Source organism: Gymnogyps californianus, chromosome 3 (assembly GCF_018139145.2).
Source record: "Gymnogyps californianus isolate 813 chromosome 3, ASM1813914v2, whole genome shotgun sequence".
Lineage (NCBI taxonomy): Eukaryota > Metazoa > Chordata > Aves > Accipitriformes > Cathartidae > Gymnogyps > Gymnogyps californianus.
This window is the reverse complement of record NC_059473.1, coordinates 127,564,013-127,583,960: the sequence shown is the minus strand read 5'-3', so window position 1 is coordinate 127,583,960 and position 19,948 is coordinate 127,564,013. Positions and strand designations below refer to the sequence as shown.

The 19,948-nt window shown below is 44.7% G+C and overlaps 1 protein-coding gene across 1 annotated transcript in view; it reads right to left on the bottom strand.

The window, feature by feature from the left end:
* Nucleotides 1–19,948, bottom strand: part of ASXL2 (ASXL transcriptional regulator 2) — a 126,763-nt gene that overhangs the window by 11,832 nt on the left and 94,983 nt on the right. The window contains exons 6-9 of the mRNA XM_050893888.1: nt 12,856–12,982; nt 5,399–5,539; nt 3,823–3,986; nt 113–209 (exon numbers count right to left, since the gene is read on the bottom strand). Coding sequence (XP_050749845.1) covers nt 113–209; nt 3,823–3,986; nt 5,399–5,539; nt 12,856–12,982 — 529 coding nt within the window. The remainder of the gene's footprint in view (nt 1–112; nt 210–3,822; nt 3,987–5,398; nt 5,540–12,855; nt 12,983–19,948) is intronic.

The window sequence follows — 19,948 nt, the reverse complement described above, 5'->3', positions numbered from 1 at the left end:
CACGTCACTCCAGTGCTTCAACATCTCCATAAATATCTTTTACACATTCCCCAAAACATTCATTAGCTGAAAGCCTTCTAGCGTTTCGCTTCGTCGTCTGGGGACGTTTTACCTTCTGACAACCTCTCCTTCCAGCCTTGGGCAGCTGAAGTGAAGAACTCGTTGTTGAGCGCGGAGCCACTCAGCTTCATCAAACCATCCGCCCCAACCTGGAATACATGACAAAGCAAAGAGTATTAACTAGCTGGAAAGGCAAATGTCAAAAGTTGTCACATAGGATCTGAGAACAGGGCAAGAGTCCCAACACTGCCACAAATCTCTCTGGAATCTGCCTTTAACTCTCTCAGAAGAAAACAAACAGCCTTCTTAAGGCTGTGCTCAGCCAAGTCTGGATCCAGGAGGCTGTGATAAATTTTCCTCATCCTTGCTTCAGCCCAATCCTCTATAGTCCTCCTGCTGCCCAAACATACATGAGCAGCAGATGGTACAGGTGGCAAGGAGAAGCAGAAGGAAACAGAACAGCACAGCCTCTGAAAAGCTGCTTCAGATGCCTTCTGCCCTGCAAAATGTATGCACAGTATCGCCTGAATTACCGTCCAAAGCAACAGCTCTGCTGCCTTCTGGTGAACATAAAGAGCATGAATGAAAAGCAAGGACATAAAACATATCGTATAAAAGTAACTCTGAAATGTATATAATCATAACCACGGATGCCTCAGGAAAAACAGGGACAAATGAAGCTCAAAACCCATTCCGTCTTTGAAATATCGTTAACCGAACAGGGCAGTCATGCTATAGAGTAGGACATAAATGAGAAAGCATGAGGCTAAGACTGGAACATAGCACGGTGGGAAATTATATTTTTATCATATAAAACATAGATGGTCATAAAATATACATGAGGTTTGCTTTTGCTCTTTATCCCACAGAAGTAAATGTGGAATTTCTCTACCAGAAACACAAAAATACACCTATTATTCATTAAGTCGCAAAAACTTGCAGTGGGCAAAACTGATGTGCTTCCATTTCTTGTATAAATAATAATTAGAGCAAACAAGCAAAATCCAACTGTCCAAATGTAGGATGCATCTGATTACACTGGGAGATCTGCACAGCAAACGTTCAACAGTGCAGGATTTGATAAACACTGCTTCTCCTGAGGCAGCATTTGTGATGCAGGTAATTAAAATGATGGAAGTGACCTAAGAGAAGGTTTTGTAGGTAAGGTTTAGTTAGAGATTCTTAAGTTTTAAGTTAGGAGCAGCCATTACAGGGTTCTACAACAGCAGAGATTTTTTTTTCTAGTCCAAATCTCTATTGATCGACTACAGGGAGCAGAATTCACAAGACTATCCTCTACTGCACATATGGCGTTGCCTGTTCCTTGTGTTGGAGGACAGACAACTACCGCAGGGCTGACTGGGTCCCGCCCCAACGTGCCTGCTTTCTCTTCTCCAGAAGCACCAGCTGTAATGGCTCAGACTGAGTCACTGCCAAGCAAAACCCAGCAGATAGGTGACCTTTCACAACTGGCATGTCCAACGCCTTCACCTCTTCTCCTGTTTACTACAGCAAAGTCTGACATTTTATAAAGCACGCATCACCACTTGATGTGGTGGGCTGCTCTAGGAGATTTGCTACAATGAAACGTAAAATTTGTCCTCTCAGGAGCCAAGCAATATTATTTAGTTAGTCAAAATTTGTTCTCAGTCAAATTCTAATTCAATTTAAGGACAATTAAACTTAAAAGTCAGGACAGAAATGCCTTACCATCTGCTGTGAGGTTCCTGCCAGTAAACTCCAGCTGCAAACTCCATCACATCATATTTTGACACATACCTAATTATTACAAAGGCCACAGGACTTATAAAACAATTCCTTCAAATATTTATTGGATCAGCCTTGGACTAACAAGTCCCCGATGAATGCCGATTAGAGATTAGAATTTATGAGACAACATAAAACGTTAGAACTCCTCCTACCTCCAAACGAACACTATCGGCCACGCATCCTCTGTAAAGCAGACCACAGCGCAGCTGCCAGACCCGTACGCATTACTGACGTTCTGTGAGAGCCACAAGAGCAGCAGAGCTGCGAGGATGGATATAACTTCACTGAACACGGATGGGTGTGCTGCAAGTGTCTACGTCTAAGCTGCTGTCCCTTCACAGTTTATAGTGATCGAGTCAGCTGAGTGTATGGAGGTGGGGACTCCGTTCATCTCGTCCTGAAGTAGACACCTGTATTTGGTCACCGGCTCTTGATTGTACCAACTGGATTTCCACGTTCTATGAGAGGAGCCCAGAGTAACTAGCTGAGACGTAGACTCCTGGGAGGTGACTGAGGTGTATAGACACAGGCATCTAGTACTAATCTGAACGCCACACAGAAAAGTAGCTTCAAGGGACTTGCAGATCTGAGGCAGGACATACAGAAGATTTCCATCTGGAGTGGCACCTTGAAGCCAGCTTTGATAGCTACAGAACATTTAAAATGGCTCTAGGCACATATGTTAAGGCATCTGAATTAATACCCCTACAACTGAAGCGGAAGCATAGCACAGAATCCCACTTTGCTCTGAAGCTCCCAGCCGGCTCGGGTAGGAATGCTGAAGACAAACATAACATACGAATAAGGTAAAAGGAAGGAAGCAGCCTTGTTCTACCTACAGCTTTTCTGGTATTGAGCATAAACAGCTTGAACTTCACTTCCTCAACTCATTGTTTTTTTCCTCCTTTTACATGCCAGCGCAACATCGGTTCTTTTCTCGTCTCTTGGTGTCATCCCTGCCTTCCGCAAGCCGCTGAAGAAAACTGCTGTGATATTGAGATTGCTTCAGGCAGTTCTTTTATGTGCCCCTTCGGATGAAATTCATCAGACCCAGCTGAGCTGAAATAACTTGTCTTATCAGAAGATTCTCTTAGCTGGTCTTTCAACACTGAAGCCTGAGTTCTTACCCCCTTGTCACTCGTGTTAATTGTCCCAGTTACCACCAACTGTTTAGTGAAGAGCTCGGTGAAAATCTTCACGATTTCTTCTGTGTCACTCCCAGAGCAAATGAACCCACTCCTCCCCGCTGAGTACTTCTCTGCTTTTCCAAATTCCTCTCTTCACACACAAAGAGGTCTTAGACGGACAATCCACAAAACTAAAGTGCCCTCAAGGCGGACTCACACTGCACGCTTGGTACCTTTAATCCAGTGCGTGTTTCAGGTCAGGACACAAGCTCTCTGGAGCACGTCAAGTCTACTCTGCAATCTGGACAGTGTCAATGTGCAATAGAAAACTCCATCAGTTTTCACTTTACCAAATTCAGAATGGACAGCAGCGACACAAGGTCACGAGAAACAGAAGAGGCTGGAACTAAATGGCCGCATCTGTTTAGGTATTCTGTGGGAAGGCACCAATCTAAAAGGCTGCAGGGTTAATGCTGTACTGAAGAGTCTGGGAGAGGACAGGAGAGAGGAAGATGCTGAAACCGCTGCATTCCCATCACTCCTGGCCCTCTTCAAGTCCAGCCTAACAGAAACATTGCTCTCACTGTAGCTGGGAATATGGAGTTGATTAAACAGTTGATTAATATGGAGTTGATTAAGCCACTGGTTTATCAAACCCAAATTCTTTTTTTCTGGCAGCAACAAATACCAAAACAAATCACTGAAGAATTTTCCAGGTTTTTTTACACTGTGCACAGAAGAAAAAGTCTATCCCATTAGACATAAACGCAGTATTTGGATGTCCAGTCTGAAGATTACTTCTGGAGATGCTCCCTACTGACACCCAAGAGCCTAGCTTCTCTCCACAACAGAAACCACGACATACCTGCCTGTCCACCTCCGGCAGCAGCAGCAGCAGGCGCTGCTGGCATTCTGTCGGCAGAACAGAGAACGTATGCTTGTTGATCAGCGCCCGCAGGTTTGTGTTCACGAGGATGGAGTCGGGAGTCTCCACATCAATTTCAGCACACTTTGTTCTCTTCAGCTGCCCTGCAATGAACCACAAAGACCTAAGTAACATCTTACCTAGGAGAGGATTAAAGGCTCCTTTGGAGTTCGCTGTGCCTGAGATTTTCAAAATGCCACTTTAGTAATCCATTTCAAACCTTGACTTGAAATATACGTTTTACCTTTGCACATACAGTTAAAAACAAAATGTGGGAAGTCCTTTCCAGTCAGTTCAGCTAACTTTTGTAGGAATCCTGGCTATCTAGGGACTGGCAAGGAGTCTTTTTCAGGAGGGTTTCTAGAACTGCTTTCAGCCACATCAATTTTCTATTTTAAGCCTCTAGTTAAGGTCCGTTTGTTCCTCGGGATTTCTTCTTGGAGTTTCCTACTTTGTCCTCAGCAAAAGCATTTCAGAAAAATTCATCAGCTCATCGTGCTTGCCTAGAAACCACAACACTAGACAAAGCCGTAAAAATGAGTAACTATGCTCTTTCCTTTTCTGTGTTTGAAAGCCAGCAAGTGCAGCATTAAGCCTTATGCTACAGCCAGCTTCATGTATGTGCTGCAAATTCAGAGAAGAATAATGAAGAAAGCATTTGTGCCATGTACTCTGTTTCCTTTGGATGCATCCACTGTCTATTACTGGCAAAATACCATGTGTTTTGAAGCTTAGATTAAAAGTGCATTATTAGCAAAATGGATAATATTAAGACAGACCCTGCTCCCCCTGACTTCAGGGATGACAGCAATTATTTTTAAGGTAACAGTACCTGACAAAATAAATGCCATGGAGGCTCGTTTCATTAGGGGAAGTTTGCTCCATTAGAACTCATTCAGCAAATGGCTCTTCAGGTTTATAATCTACTTAAGTTGCTGAATTTCCTAATTACAGGGGACAAATGAAACATGCCCTGCAAAGTGCCTATTTTCACCAGTGATAAAGAAAATCTAGGATGATTAGCACAGATAGAGACCTCAGCATATCCTTAAGTTCACCGAGGTCAATTCCATCATTGGTGTATGTGAAAGAAACCACAAAAGGCCAGAGAAAGACCTAACTTCAATGAATGGGAAGGAAGCCAAATAACAGCGGGGTCTGAAGTATAAAGATTGGGGAGGAATTTCTTTTTTCTTTTTAATGTTATCAAAGTGTCTTAAGTACATTAAAAAGCCTGCTAAATAATGCAAGTCCTTTTTTGCTTCTCAAACAGCAAGCTGCCAATTCACAGGTAGAAATCTCTGATGATAAGAAATGAGAAGAGGCTTATTTGCATATGTAAGGTTTGAATTATTTATCCTAATTCACACAGCATACTACCAGTACCTTCCAGAGTTGTCCAGAAGTCACTTTAGCAATGGCATTAATTACACATTTTACTCAATTTTGCTATTTAGGCTTTTGTTCTGTCATCAGAGCAACCAAACCTCTGTAAGCAGAAAAATAAATATCTTACTTGCATGGAGCCTGTCAGATCTCTGGAATGGTTTCTTCCCCAACCCTGGCAAGGAGTTATCAAGCTTAACAGAGGGAGAGGAGCTGGAGGTGGAGTTCTGAGGGCTGCTTGACTGTCCATCTGACTGCTTTGCTTCCCAAGCTGCACAGGAAATTGAAACATTTAAACACAGGGATGTACAAAGAAATATCACACGAGACATCTGTTTGGACTGAAATAAAGATTCTTTAACGTGCATACCCTAATCCCAGCAGCTCTGGGACAAGCACTTCTAGGATACTTATATTCCTTTGTTCTTGTAGCACTTACTTCCCAGCAGGCTGATAGTAGAAGACCCCTTTGTAGCTATCAGACTATCACAAAATAAAGGGACAGCCAGCCATTTCATTTATGGTTTGAGTCTACTTCCCAGTTAGTCTCATCTTACTTCCCGTCTATATCCAATCCAGTAATGATCTTGTTAAAACTTCCTTTCGGAGGCAGCTTTAGTTTCTGTTCGAGTTCACTGTCAGGAAAAATCTCTTCATACTTTATGTGTACTTTCTAAATTTTAACCTACTATTGTAGCTTTTGTTCTTTTAGACCACCCTCAGTAATTCCTCCTCCTCTTTCAAACACTCAAGAGATATTTTCATTTCCTCCTCCAAAGTCACTACTTAGCCAAACCAGACAGATTTCACCACTATGATTTCTCCTTACAAATCACTGCCACCCACATTCTCTTTTGCATAGCAGTATTTTTAATGCCGGTGGGAAGAGCTTCTTCCCTAGATTCCCGCTGCCTTCCTTTCCCTCCTCTTCTTAAGTGAGATGAATTAAGAACGAGAGCTGGTCTTCCCTCCGCTCTCTTTAGGTTTACGTGTAATAGCAGGTACTCACTCAGGTATGGAAAGGTACTGAAGTCCCATACCTCAAAAGAGAAACTCCGCAATACACGTGATTAAGTCACAAACTAAACGAATGCTGGCTCTGATTAATGACTTGCACTTCCTTCACCCAGTCAGTGTCAGCTTTGCTCCCCATCTGCCTCTCTTACTCTCCTCTCTGCCTGGTTCCTTTCCTCTTCCTCTCTTCCTTACACTAGCTGTTCCAGTTCTGACTAAATACATCCCTGAAATTGTGGAATTAGTCTGTTGCTTTCTATCAGAATACTGCTCTCTCTCCACTTGTATGCTTAATTTACTTCTCCATCTCAATATATCCCACTGTTCCCGGCTGTGAGCTATTTCTATATACTGCCACGTGGATAGGAAGGGAAAAAAGGACTCCATGGATGCTGATGAAAAACATACAAATGCCACTCACGTGGCAGCAACACTCAAAGGCTTTTACAGTAATCAATTGTCTGTCTAACTGGAGGCTGCATAAACACACACTGTTCCTACCCTAAATCAGTCGAATAAGGTGACAGCAAAAGCTGAGGAATACGGCTTTCTTGAGACCACATGTGAAATGAGTTTGATCTTTAACTTCTTTCTGTCCTTCACAATCTTTAAGGTAGGAAAGCTCACATGGCTGGATGCTGGCATGGATAGGTACCAACTCTTCAGGAAAGACAGGCAAGGAAGATGAGTCAAGCAGGTTGTCTCTACCCACACAAGCCTGTGAACAACACAAGTTGACTCCAAGGGTCCTGGGGCAGCCTACCAGTGTCCTTACAAGGCCTCTCTCTGTCATCTCTGAAAAGAAATGAAGATCGTGGGAGATTCCCCACAACTAAGAAAGGCAGCCACCTTCAAAAAGGGCCCAAAAGACAATCTGAGAAAATACAGACTGGTCAGCCTCACTTTTCTCCCTGGGCAAATCATGGAGTCACTCCTCTTGGAGCACACTTCTGCTCACACAAAGGAGATAACGATAACTGGAAGTAGTCAGCATGGGTTTACCATGGGTAAATCATGCCTGACCAGCCTGATTGCCTTCTGTGATCAAACTACTGGATTTGTGGATGAGAGAAGAGAGGTGGATGCCATTTACCTTGACTTTAGCAAGGCATTTGACACTGTGTCCCACAATACTGTACGTGAGCTGGGACATTAGGATCTAGATGGGCAGACAACCAGATGGACAACCAGATGGGTGAGCAGCGGGTGAGGTGGCCAGGCTTGGAGAGTCATGCTCCATACTCTGCCTGGAGGCTGGCAACAAGCGAGTGCCTCAGGGCACCGGTCCTGGTTTGCATTTTTATTTGGGGGAGCACTTGCTCCTCCACTTTGCAGGTAATGCCAAATCTGCGGGGACCAGTCACACTACGCTCGAGGGCAGAGCTGCCACCAGCGGGACCGAGCCAGGCTGGAGGAAGGGGCCAGCAGGAACCTTGCAAGGACAAATGCAAAGTCCTGCCCCTGGGAAGGAAGAGCCCCTGGCAGCGACACAGGCTGGGGGCAGCTCTGCTGGAGGGGACCTGCGGTCCTGGCAGACACAACCTGAACTGGAGCCCTGGCACCAAAGGCCAACAGCATCCTGGGCTGTAGGACCACAGGACCACAGCCAGCAGACTGAGGGAAGTGATTATCCCCCTCTGCTTAGCACTCATTAGACCACACCTCGATTCTGTGTCCTGTCCCGGGGCCTCTAGTACAAGGAAGACATCAAAAACCAGGAGCGAGCTGAGCTGAGGGCCACCAAGATGCTCAGGGGACTGGAGCGCTTGCCCTGTGAGGAGAGGCTGAGGGACTGGGGCTTCTTCAGGCTGGGGAAGGAAAGGCTGAGGGGGATCTGACAGCCACCACCCTGCTCCTGCAGGGAGGCTGTCAGGAAGATGGAGCCAGGCTTGTCACAGTGTCCTTGCATGGCAGGAGGACGAGAGAAAACAGGCAAGAGTCAGCCAGGATATAAGGAAAAACTTTATCCCCATGAGGACAGTCTGGCAGTGGAGCAGGGGCCCAGAGAGATTGTGTCATCTCCATCCTTGGAGGTTTCCAAGCCCTGACTGGCCAGAGCCCTGAGCAGCCTGGTGGAGGCCAACTGCCCCTGCTCTGAGCTGCAGGAGGTTGGACTGGAGACCTCCTTGAGGTCCCTACCAACACAAATGGTCCTATGATTCTAACATATTTTCAGAGTAAAATACGCAGAACGTACGCTACCTTGCAACTGTAACGTAGCAGCAAAATACGGGAAAGTCAGGAAAAAAAAACCAGTAACAAAAATTAAATAGAGATGCTGGAAGAAAATAGTTCACCCATGATTAAAGTGGATGTGGCAATAGTTTGGGATGTGTGAATCCAAAATTGGGAGAGAAACCGATATGCCGTGACCTCCTGCCCCAGAGGCCTGACATGCAGTGCCTGGGAAGGGCCAGACAGCAGGCCTCCAGCAGCAGGATCCTGGCCGTACCCAGGAAAGGCAAAAGCCTCATTAGAATCACAAAAAATAAGACACCAAACAATACTTTAAGTACTCTGAGTTTGGATTACTTACTCCATTAGTCTATTTTAATAATTACTCTATGTTAGCTAACAATCTTACAAAATATCCTACCTGTTTCCGTCCCTCTTAGGTCTCCCCTGTTTCTACTTCCCTAAGTGAAGATGCAATTCCTCCTGGGGCAGGGAGCTCAGGAGAGGGGGTCCTCCAGGAACCATATCTGCCTGTTGTGCTAATGAACCATTCGGGTTTAATCCTAGTTAGCAGAGAAATTGCAAAAGGCTTTTAAACTATCATTTTATGCTAGAGACTTCATACACCTGGCACTCCATTTTCTTAATACCCTCACAGGAAATGTGTCATTTTCTACTGGATTAATTTTGGCTTCCTTCTCAGACCACACCAGCCTAGGTGTAAAGGGCACAAGCACAGCTTAGGACTGAATTTCAAACAAGCAAGACGATATTAACCTTTTTCCCCTTAACCTTTTTCAAAGAATCTGAACTAGAAAGCTGCCTGGGAACAACAGGCAACCTCATCAACTGTTAAATACTTTGCTATTAAATGATGCATGAAGTACAGCTGATAAATATATGCCTGTTCCTTTCAACTGCATATATGGCGCATAGCCGCAACCTGGCATATGTCTGAACAGATGTTACAAGAAACATTCCAGCAGTGTATAACCAGCAAGCCAGGACAGATTGGTCTAGTTTTGGTTTGCATTTGTTTAGAGCTATTTGGAAAGGGAGAATAAACAAACACACTGAAACACAGAAAGAGTTTTATACTAAAGAAAATCAGCATGAGATGAGGAAACATCTCCAATTACGTAAAAGGTGGTAGGGAGAAGAAATCAAATAACCTGCACTCTGTGTCCATGGTGGATAGGACAGGAAATCTGGGGTTTAAACTCAAGGAAGCAAGAAAAGATTCTGATTAGAGGCTAAGAAAAACATTCTACGGATAAAGTTAACAAAGCAGGGAGGGCAAGACTGGCTGGGAGTTTTTGGTCTTTGCATCGATTGCATCTCTCAGAACAGACTGAAGAAAACATCCGTCAGGAATGCATCATAGATCCTGCCCTGAGGAAAGGATGTGGACTAGATGAGCTCCCGAGGGTACTCCTGGGCCTAGTTTCTGATGGCTCTGTGAAATGTCTTAACGTGACCAGTGAATTTCAGCTAAACTTTCACGTAATTACATCAAGAACGTGCAAGAGCAAAATGTTTTTCATGCTAATATTGTCTTATTGCTGTTGTAAAATCCTCTCTGGCTACTTCTACACCAGTAAGCAGAATGGTGACATTGGGTATTCCCCTGGCCCTAAGAACAACTGGCACAAACTGGCCGTGTTCACATCCTTACGCTTTCTGTCTCCCCCAAGCGGGGTTGGCCACGTTCAAATTGCCTGCAGGGAATGATGTTTGGCCTGTGCTGAACACCAAGCCGTGCCAAGGATTGCCTAGGAGACTGCTAGCTTGTCCTGAGCCAAAGCTATGTCAGGGAATTTAGCAGAATGGATTGACCGAGTTCCAGTTCTTGTGCCCAGTACTTTGGCAATGATTAACTCAGTAGCAGAGATGCAGCTTCTCTCTCTCCACATGCAGTTCTTTCTTGTTCTAAGCACAGGCTTGTTGGCTGAAGGACTGACTGTTTGGAAGGGGAAGGAGTTTTGGGACTGGAATCAGGTTAATAGATACTATAAGAATAATGAAGGCACACCTTCTTTCTGTAAGGTAACAGTTTGGTATTACCCATGTTATCAGGCTTTACCAAAAAGTCATTTTTAAGAAGACTGAAAACAGCTTAGGATCTGGGATTGGAGATGTAATTTTGTTGTGATCTCATTGCTTTCTCTCCTTTTGGGCAAGCTTCATGACTGCCAGTCTCAGCCGCTCCATCTGTGAGACACCTGACAGAAGTCTTTCCGGGTGCGCGTTCTTGCTGCATCTTCCTCAACGGTTACCTTTTCATGATCATCATCCTTCTGAGATGAATCAGGACCAGTCAAGTAAATCAAGGGTGAAGGATGGAAAAAGAGGGTAATTATTGAGGGGGAGGGAACTTCCATCTCACAGAAGTGCCTGAGTTTGACAGATAGCACAGCATTTTACCCATGATAATTAGTCTAACAGATGGGGTGTAAGGGCAGGGACTTCAGAAGTACACACAGCTTAAACAGACAGGGACTCCGGACATGTTGCAGAAGACGGTGAAGCAGGATCAGAATCAGCAGGACTGCGAAGCAGGGGAGGAGATCATTGCTTTTTGGAAGAGATCTCAGCCTCAAAAAGCCAGCCCTCTTTTCCTCTTGTACAACGCTGCTGATCCCGCTCCTGCCTCTCCCTGCTCCGTACCACAGATACTAACCCTGTGCACCTAAATTCTGTCTGGTTCTTAGGTCCCAACCGCCCCTCTCCCCATTACAGCTGCACAAGGACTTCATGACAATGAATGGCTGAGTGATAAAAGAACAGGTATGATTCACTGTACAGAAACATGAAGTGATGTACAAAAAGAAGAAATCCCCCAACCCTACATACATACTGTTGGGCCCTAAAACAGACAATGACAACTCAGGAAAGAATCTCAGAATCTCAACAGTTCTAGGAAAATGCCTGCTTTTGGCGGGGTCAAAAAAAGCAAACTGAATGCTAGGAATTGTTAAGAAAAGGTGAACAAAATATAGAATACCAAAATGATGCTATACAAATTCAGCATGCATCTTGCACCCTGAATACCGTGTACAGTTTTCATTCTCTATTGCAAAAAGCATACAGCTTTCCATATGAGGAATGAGAAAATACAGTAGGATGCTTCAGATTGAAAAAGAAATGTCTACAGAAGTCATGAGTGGCAAAATTGTTGAATAAACAATAATTGTTCACTGCCTGGTTGATAATTACAAGAAATCAAATAAAGGTATAAGGAGCCTGGCTCAAAACAAACAAAAATGAGTAGTTTTTGTAGTGTGGTGTTTGCCACAAGGCATTTACAAAGTCAACATTCCCACCCCCCAGGTTAGGCAAATCCACTGAAGAAAATCCCACCGAGTCTGTGAAATACAAAGACATCTCCTCTTGCTTTGGAGGCCCCCGAGCGCTACGACATGCCTACCCTGCTTTTACACACTTCTCAGTGCATGGGCTATCAGCAGTGTTGGGCACAGGTCACCAGGCCAAATGTGTCTGACAGGCCCGCTGTCCTGCTTTCTGCCCTAAGTATGAACAAAAGCAAATTGGTGTTCAGTGATCTGGGAGGCGGCACAGAGCCACTACTGGTAATGTTTACAGATGACTTGACAAATTGCGGACTGATAAAATAACAACGGTGTTGGTCGACGAAGTCATTTACTTGTACAACATGAAAATCAGTCTACACAAACACAGAGGCATTTCTTGCATCTAAAAGAAAACAACTGGAGTCATGCTTACAGGACCAGGAGCTTATAATGGAAATCAGCTACACTGAAAAGAATTTAGAGAAAACTAGCTAGAAGTAACTACCAAGAATTTATGATAACTAGTGAAATGCTGCTGCTAGTAAGGGAGCTAATGCACTGTTGAATGAACAAGAGAAAAGTAGTGATCTCATTAATTGCTAATGCAGCATAAATGCTGGAAACCTCTTGGGGATCTTTCAGATCAGAACACACATCTTTGGAACACGACGTGAAAGCCACACTACAGAATGAGAAGCCACTTTGGAAAAAAATAAATACTAAGAGAAACACCACCTAATTTGCTTAGTCTTGAAGTACCTGACCACAGCGTACAGGCAACTACAGGGGAAGACATTTGTCACAGAAAGAAGCTTTTTAACCAGACAATGGCACAATAAGATCTATTCACGATCTATTCTTAACTGAATGCATTCCCAATAAAATTAAAAATAAATAATAAATAAATAATAAATAAATAAATAAATAAATAAATAAATAAAATCAAAATAGAAGCTAGACTATTTCAGTAACAAAAAGAATGCCATATGAAAAGAGCACTTTCTTCTCTCATCCCCTAAGAAGAAGAAAAGGCAAGCCAGAGAGACACGACAGTAAAAGAACACATAGGAGCGTCACTGCCACGTACCAGATTTTGCAGGTGTGGAGTCACTGGCTGCCTTGACAGCCTTCAGAAGGACGTGCTGATTAGATGACACAGGCATGCCTGCTCTGCATTGCTGCTGCTGTTGCTTTTGCTGCTGCTGTTTCAAGGCCTGGGGGAGAGGACAGAAAAACATGACCAAAGAGAAATTCAAAATATTCTTAGAAATTATTAGCACACAGTACAAACTGCTTTTTTTACAGCAACCGATCATTGCATTCGGATTCCAACTACGTCAAAAGTTCAAAACAACTTCTGAGAGACATCCAGTTCGCATGGGACACTGTCTATTTAAATACACTACTACAAGCAGACGGATTTCCTACCTCGCACCTAAAGCAAAAAGTTAATGGTTGCAGAACATCTTAAGTTGTGTTGTTTCATGAAAAATGATCTCTAGAGAATGCAAAGAGAAAGGATTCAAAATCTGGAGTTGGTTCACGAAGTAATTATATAAATAACTTCAAAGTAAAAGTACCATAATGTAATTCATTTCTCTCTCCTGGAGAAGCAAGTAGCAACTTAGCAAAAACCTTCAACAGAGATGCTACCCATTAGGAAAGACTTTTTTTTACTTAGGAGAGTAACAAAGATTAAAACACTGAAGGGAAGAAAATAAAATCCTTTGTTTCAGAAAAGACTGTTAAGGCAACCATAATACAGCCTAAAAGGCACAAATGACTAAGACAAGGAAGTAAGAAGGCATTTGGTTAAACTGCAGCATTTACCCAAACCACAGTGTCTGTTTTCAGAAAATGAAATCCAAACCCAAATAAACTTAACAGCAGAATAAATTACGACAGATCAAGTATACCACGGAATTGCAAAATAGAAAGTAATGGGAAATGTTGTGTTGCATATACACAAATGAGTGGGACTGTTAACTAGAGATCATCACTATCTTAAATAACAACAACAACAACAACAACAATAATAATAATACAGTTAGAACTAGGAGAGAGAATAAAAATGTGCAGGAACCTGCAGAATCTGCCACATGAGGAAAACAGAAGACAGACTGACGTCCTGTTTGTAAAGACACAAATGATGGAGACTGACAACAAAAGGATACAGATAATGAAGGGACATGTTAGATTCCTATTTTCCAATTTATTAAATGGTTCCTATTTAGCCACTTCTACCACAGGTTAAAAAAAAAACATTCAGCCAAACTGAAACACAGCAAAACTGAAAATCAGTAGGAGGAAGTATCCTCTGCAATGCACAATTAACCTCCTATTATTGAGGTCAAAAGCTTTTTTTAAAAAAAGAGAGATAAAGAGAGAGACCTGGCATTCATGAGTAACAAAGATCCATAAACAAGTTCAAGAAAGCTTTTACAAATTCTTCTTTGGTTTGAAGATGAACCACAGGCAGCAGTGAATGTCAAAGTACTAGACCAAGACGACCACTAGTATGTTCACTGGGTTGTGTGAATCCCATACTTCATTACACAAATCACTTCAAATATTTAAGGTTTAGTGTATTCAGTTCACCTCCTATTCTGTATGCCATTTAATCGCTGCATTTTTCTCGGCTTAGGTAAAATAATTCTGCTTTTGTTCTTTGTGTCACCTCAGTTCTCGGCCACGCAGCGCCTGAGGTGCCCACGCCAATGGTGGCTGAGGCATGTGTGGGAAGAGGAGGAAACTATTATTCATTAGATACCTCTTTTTAAATTCCGTGTCAGCTTCGCATTTATGTTCTCTGTTACAAGCATTTGGAGGTTTCTTTAATAAATCTAAATTTATATTGAGTCCTGTCATAATCATAGAATAATTCTGGTGGGAAAGGACCTCGGGAGGTCTCCAGTCCAACCTCCAGCTCAGAGCAGGGGCAGCTTGGCCTCCACGAGCCTGCTCAGGGCTCTGGCCAGTCAGGTCTTGAAAGCCTCCAAGGATGGAGGAGGCACAACCTCTCTGGGCCCCTGCTCCACTGCTGGACTGTCCTCATGGGGAAGAAGCTTTTCCTTATGTCCTGTTTTTCCTTATACCATTCAACTTTGCCCATTGTTCCTCATCGTCCCACTCCCTTCACCATATTGCGACAAGCCGAGCTCCGTCTTCTCGATAACCTCCTTGTAAGTACTGGGCGGGGGGAAGAGGAGAGGCCCAGCTCCCCCATAACGCCCTATACCAGGCCCCGCTCTCCCATAATACCCTACAACAGGTCCAGCTCCTCCGTAACTATACCAGGCCCAGCTCCCCTCAGCTCCCCCATACCAGACCCAGCTCCCCAATAACACCCCACAACAGGCCCAGCTCCCCCATACAGACCCAGCTCCCCAATAACACCCCACAACAGGCCCAGCTCCCCCATACCAGGCCCAGCTCCCCCAATAACACCCCACAACAGGCCCAGCTCCCCCATACCAGACCCAGCTCCCCAATAACACCCCACAACAGGCCCAACTCCCCCATACCAGACCCAGCTCCACCATAACATCCCACAACACGCCCAGCTCCCCCATACCAGACCCAGCTCCCCAATAACACCCCACAACAGCCCAGCTCCCCCATACCAGACCCAGCTCCCCACAACACCCCACAACAGCCCCATCTCCCCTCAGCTCCAGCCGTGCAAGGCCCCACTCTGCCAGCCCGCCGCTGTCAGGAACCAGCCAATCAGGAAAGCGCTAACTACCCTGCACCCACCAATCAGGCGGCAGCTTCCAGGCGCCGAAGCCTCTGGAGGCGGCCGAGGGTCCCTCAAGGGTCTCTCCAGAGAGCCCGCAGCCCAGCAAACCCCTCCGCCAGCACCCGCTCGCCCGGTCTCCTCTAACGCTGCCCTGCGTGGATGCTCCCTCAGTGCCCCGGCGCAGGGGCTCGTTATTTTCGTTTTGTTTGCCTTCCAGTTGTCCTTTGTTGTCCCTGAGTGGGGCTGTGCCGCCCTCAATGGAGGGCAGGTGTTCCTCAGCGCACAGGTGCGTCTGCACAAAGGGCAGCTCTGAGGTAAACCCCGCTGCTGAGGGCGGAAACCACCACTTCATTCTACAGAGAGTTGAAAAGGAGCCTAATTCAAAATGGCGCCATTCCGTATCATCGGCACCTCCTTTAACTGTAATTTAAACAAAGACCTTATGTCACCAGCATGCTCCTCACTGTCATCCACTGTGGGTGACAACAGTGATGGCAGCAGGACGAGGAGCTGCTCCCAAGCACCCACCTCTTGCTCTGCACCTGCCTACGGTCACCGATAACAATGTTAAAAACCCACGGGGATGCACCTAATGGGGGAAAATCCTGTGTCGTACAGCTCCCTTCTTCACACAAAAGGACAAAGCGACTGTTCACTGACCGGAGGGCTTTTGTAGGGTGTAGCCCAACCCAGTCCCTGGCCTTACTCATGCCATCTATGTGGCAACAACAGATAAAAGTGTAATGGATAAAGATGAAAGCCAACGGTATAAACCTTATCAGAGCAGAGGGTGTAATTTCTCATCTTAAAACACCACGGTGAGATCTGGATCGAGGGAGGGGATCCTTCCCCTCTGCTCAGCACTGGTGAGGCCACCCCCAGAGTGCTGGGTCCAGTGCTGGGCTCCCCAGTACAAAGAGGGACATGGACAGACTGGATAGAGTCCAGCGAGGGGCCACCAAGATGCTGAAGGACTGGAGCATCTCTGCTGTGGGGACAGGCTGAGGGAGCTGGGACTGCTCAGCCTGGAGCAGAGAGGGCTCAGGGGGATTGAATCCATGTCTATAAATACCCGCAGGGAGGGAATGAAGAAAGGAGAGCCTGGCTCTTCCCAGGGGTGCCCAGTGCCAGGACCAGAGGCAACGGGCACAAAATCAGAAATTCCATCTGAATGCAAAACACACTTTTTTTACTATGAGGGTGATCGAGCGCTGGCACAGGTTGCTCAGAGAAGTTGTAGAGTCTCCCTCCTTGGAGATATTCAGAAGCTGTCTGGACATGGCTCTGGGCAACCAGCTCTGGGTGACTCCGCTTGAGCCAGGGGGTTGGAGCAGAGGGACCCCAGAGGTTCCTTCCAACCCCAACCAGTCTGGGTTTCTGTGATTGCGATGGCGCTGGGATGGCCGCTCACGCTAGGTAAGGATGAGATGAGGTCAGTGGATTGGAGAGGGTCACAGGAAAGAATTGGAGTAGTACCTGCGTTTTCCAGTGACGGGTGAGAAACTGTCCGTCTTTCTGGATCTGGATTATAAATTTCAGAGTCTCAATGTGGTGGGTTTTTGTATCAGCACACACTCACTGTAACAAAGGGGATTTCTCCCCCTGATTGTTTCGTCTTTCCAGCAGGATGAGCACAGACACGTCTCTGCCAATTTAGATTCAGATATTGCAAACCTCTAACTCGGGATTTTTCCAAATGGTTGTAAAGAATGCAGCCATCTGCTTACTTACTATACTGCGTGGTGATGGCACACCAGTGTACGCCATATTATTTGGCTGTATTTTACAGTTTTAACTCTGATATGTTTATGAACTAAATCCTGATGCTTATTTCTTAAAGGACCTGATACTTATCGTCAGTATAGCGGCAGCGTAGTGTTCCAGGGTTAAAAGTTCTCACTTGGAAATCTGCTCTCTCTTCCCTCCAGTAATATTATAATTACTTAGCACTTAAGATAGGAGGGCTGAATCCAGCCAGCTGTCTTCTGCAGTGCACGCTAGCAAATAATCTGGGTCGCAGACATAATTAAAAACATGAACGCTTTCTTTAATTCTTGTTTCACTCAGTATCCTATGTTTTTCCTACTACTCTACTCGTAACACTGCTGTCTCCTTCCTGCTATCTATATTTGCTCATTTTATCTACTCCTTATGACTTTTTCTGACCACAGTGGCAACCATGTTTAGGAAGAGGTGGAAGATGTGATATTTAGTCAAAATGGCAGAATTCCACTGGAACTAAAATTAAGCAATGGATTGGGCATGCAATGTTCTTAATCTGACGCAAAGCTAGAGCAAACTTTGGGCAGGGAAGTTAGAACGCTTGAATGGTTATGGTGTTCTTTGGCAACACCCTTCTTTCCTGTGTGCCTGGAAGGCAAGTTATTCGCTATGCTACAGTTTGATGCTCTATTCTGGGACACAAGAGTTGAGTTCAGGGAGAAGAGCTGTTGTGGTGGAAGACGATGACCATCAGAAACAGCTTTTTGCCCCGCAGAGAGCTGCAGAAGTGTTAAGTACAAACAGGTATGCTATGCAGGCCTCCATGTGGTTCCCCGTTTCTCTTTCAGGGTTTCTCATTTTTTTTCCCCAAACCGATGAGATTAACAGTGAAACTGAGAACACTGTCTAAATTTTGGAATTCACTGGCTCTGACATATTTCATTACATTCAGCGACAGTGCTGGAACAAGGATGCTCAGGAAGTAGACACCTCAGAATAAGAAAGCCGGGGGGTGGAGGAGGGAGAGAGCAGAGACAGAGAGGAATGAATATTAAGGTAGGGGAAAGCTGGTGGGAGCAGGAGCATGGGGAATTCAGAGATGAAAAGGAGAAGACTATTAGGCACGTAAGGACAGAGGCTGGGAAGAGAGGAGAAAAGTAGATGGAATGTAGGTTTGGAAACTGTAGGTGTGGAAATGGAGTGTAGGTTTGCCCAGAGGTTCCTTCCAACCTGTGATTCTGTGAAAGAGGGACTTACAGACCAGAGAAAATGAAGAGGAACTGCTGAGAACGAGAGGGGAAAGAGGACTGTTGATAACAAACCCTGAGTCTGTTTGATCACTCTCTTAAAAGAGAAAAGCCTTTGCAGATGTTGGAGAGAAATGATTGCCAGCCAGGCTTAAAGAGGGATGAGGAGGGGAAAGCAAAGAGTATAATTAATATCTTGCTGAATTAGTGAGAAGCAGCTTTCTGAGGATTCAAATGAAAGTGGAAGCTTGACTCTGAACTTCAGAAGAAAATCTGCCTAAAGCGACAACACAATCTCGCTTCTTTATTGCGGCTATCAGCAGCAAGCAACGTCACAGTAACGCTGAGGCTTCTGTCGAGGAACAGCCAAGTGGGAAAAGAAAGAAGCGAGAAGATTCTCTAAAGCTGGCATCTCATTTTGACATCAACTCAACTCTCTCTTGCTGGAAACAAAGCTCCAGTTTATCCAGCTTATCTTTCCCTGTAATATTCTCCTGAATAATATGCCCTAATTAGATACATCTCTCTCACTGCAGATCCTTTGCCCAGGGCCACAGGCATCTGTTAGCTGAATGCCATCCCGAGTGTTGCTTCTCAGCTGGAAAAAGTCAGGAAAACAGGCTGGGCTGGAAAAGGTAAATCCTATCTGGAACACATCATGATTTCATCTGTCTGTGACAAGCTTCCATAATCCCTGGACTAGCACCTCCTCTGCAACTTGATTCATAACTCCTTACAGATTTTTACTTTACTAAGGAGTAAATCTAACCCTGATAAAGCATCTCCTTTCTAAGGATCATGGAAAGCTAAACAATGCAGTTGGGGAAACACCTGCAAATAAGACACTCCGGGGACTAATTCATCTTGCATTTTTCATTAGGAGAAACAAATCATTTGAAGTACACACACTTACCCATTCCATCCTGCGTGCACACAATTAACACTATCTACACAACAGTCATTCCCCAAGCATGGAAAACAATCAGTCCTCCTCTTTCGCTCGTAACACCCAGTAGAGGTGCACCGCAAAGTCAGCGTGCTCTCCTTCCCCTTCTTCCCTCCACATATACATGCACGCTGCACCCACAGAATTCCTTGGAAGGGAAATTATGCCACTAACTAGGGGAAGAAGTCAGTGGATTTAATTCTTTTCCCAAAAAGACCTTCCATTTACTAAAACAGACCGTAGAAAGCTAAGCACACTCATCAAAAGGTTGGGTGAAAAGAAATAACATCTTATATCCGTTCTTTAAAATAATTATTTAAAAAATGTTCAGATGCGTATTTAGGGAAAAAGCAAAGAACTAAGGAGCACAATATTCTGAATAACCTTTAAGAGAGAGGGATGTTTTAGCAAAACCCTGTTTACTATGAGACAGCCAGGAAGGCCTGAATTACTTCTCTGCAGAGTGCAGTTTCACTGAGAAAGATGATTTACGAGAGAAATAAAATTACTGCAACGATCCCTAAAC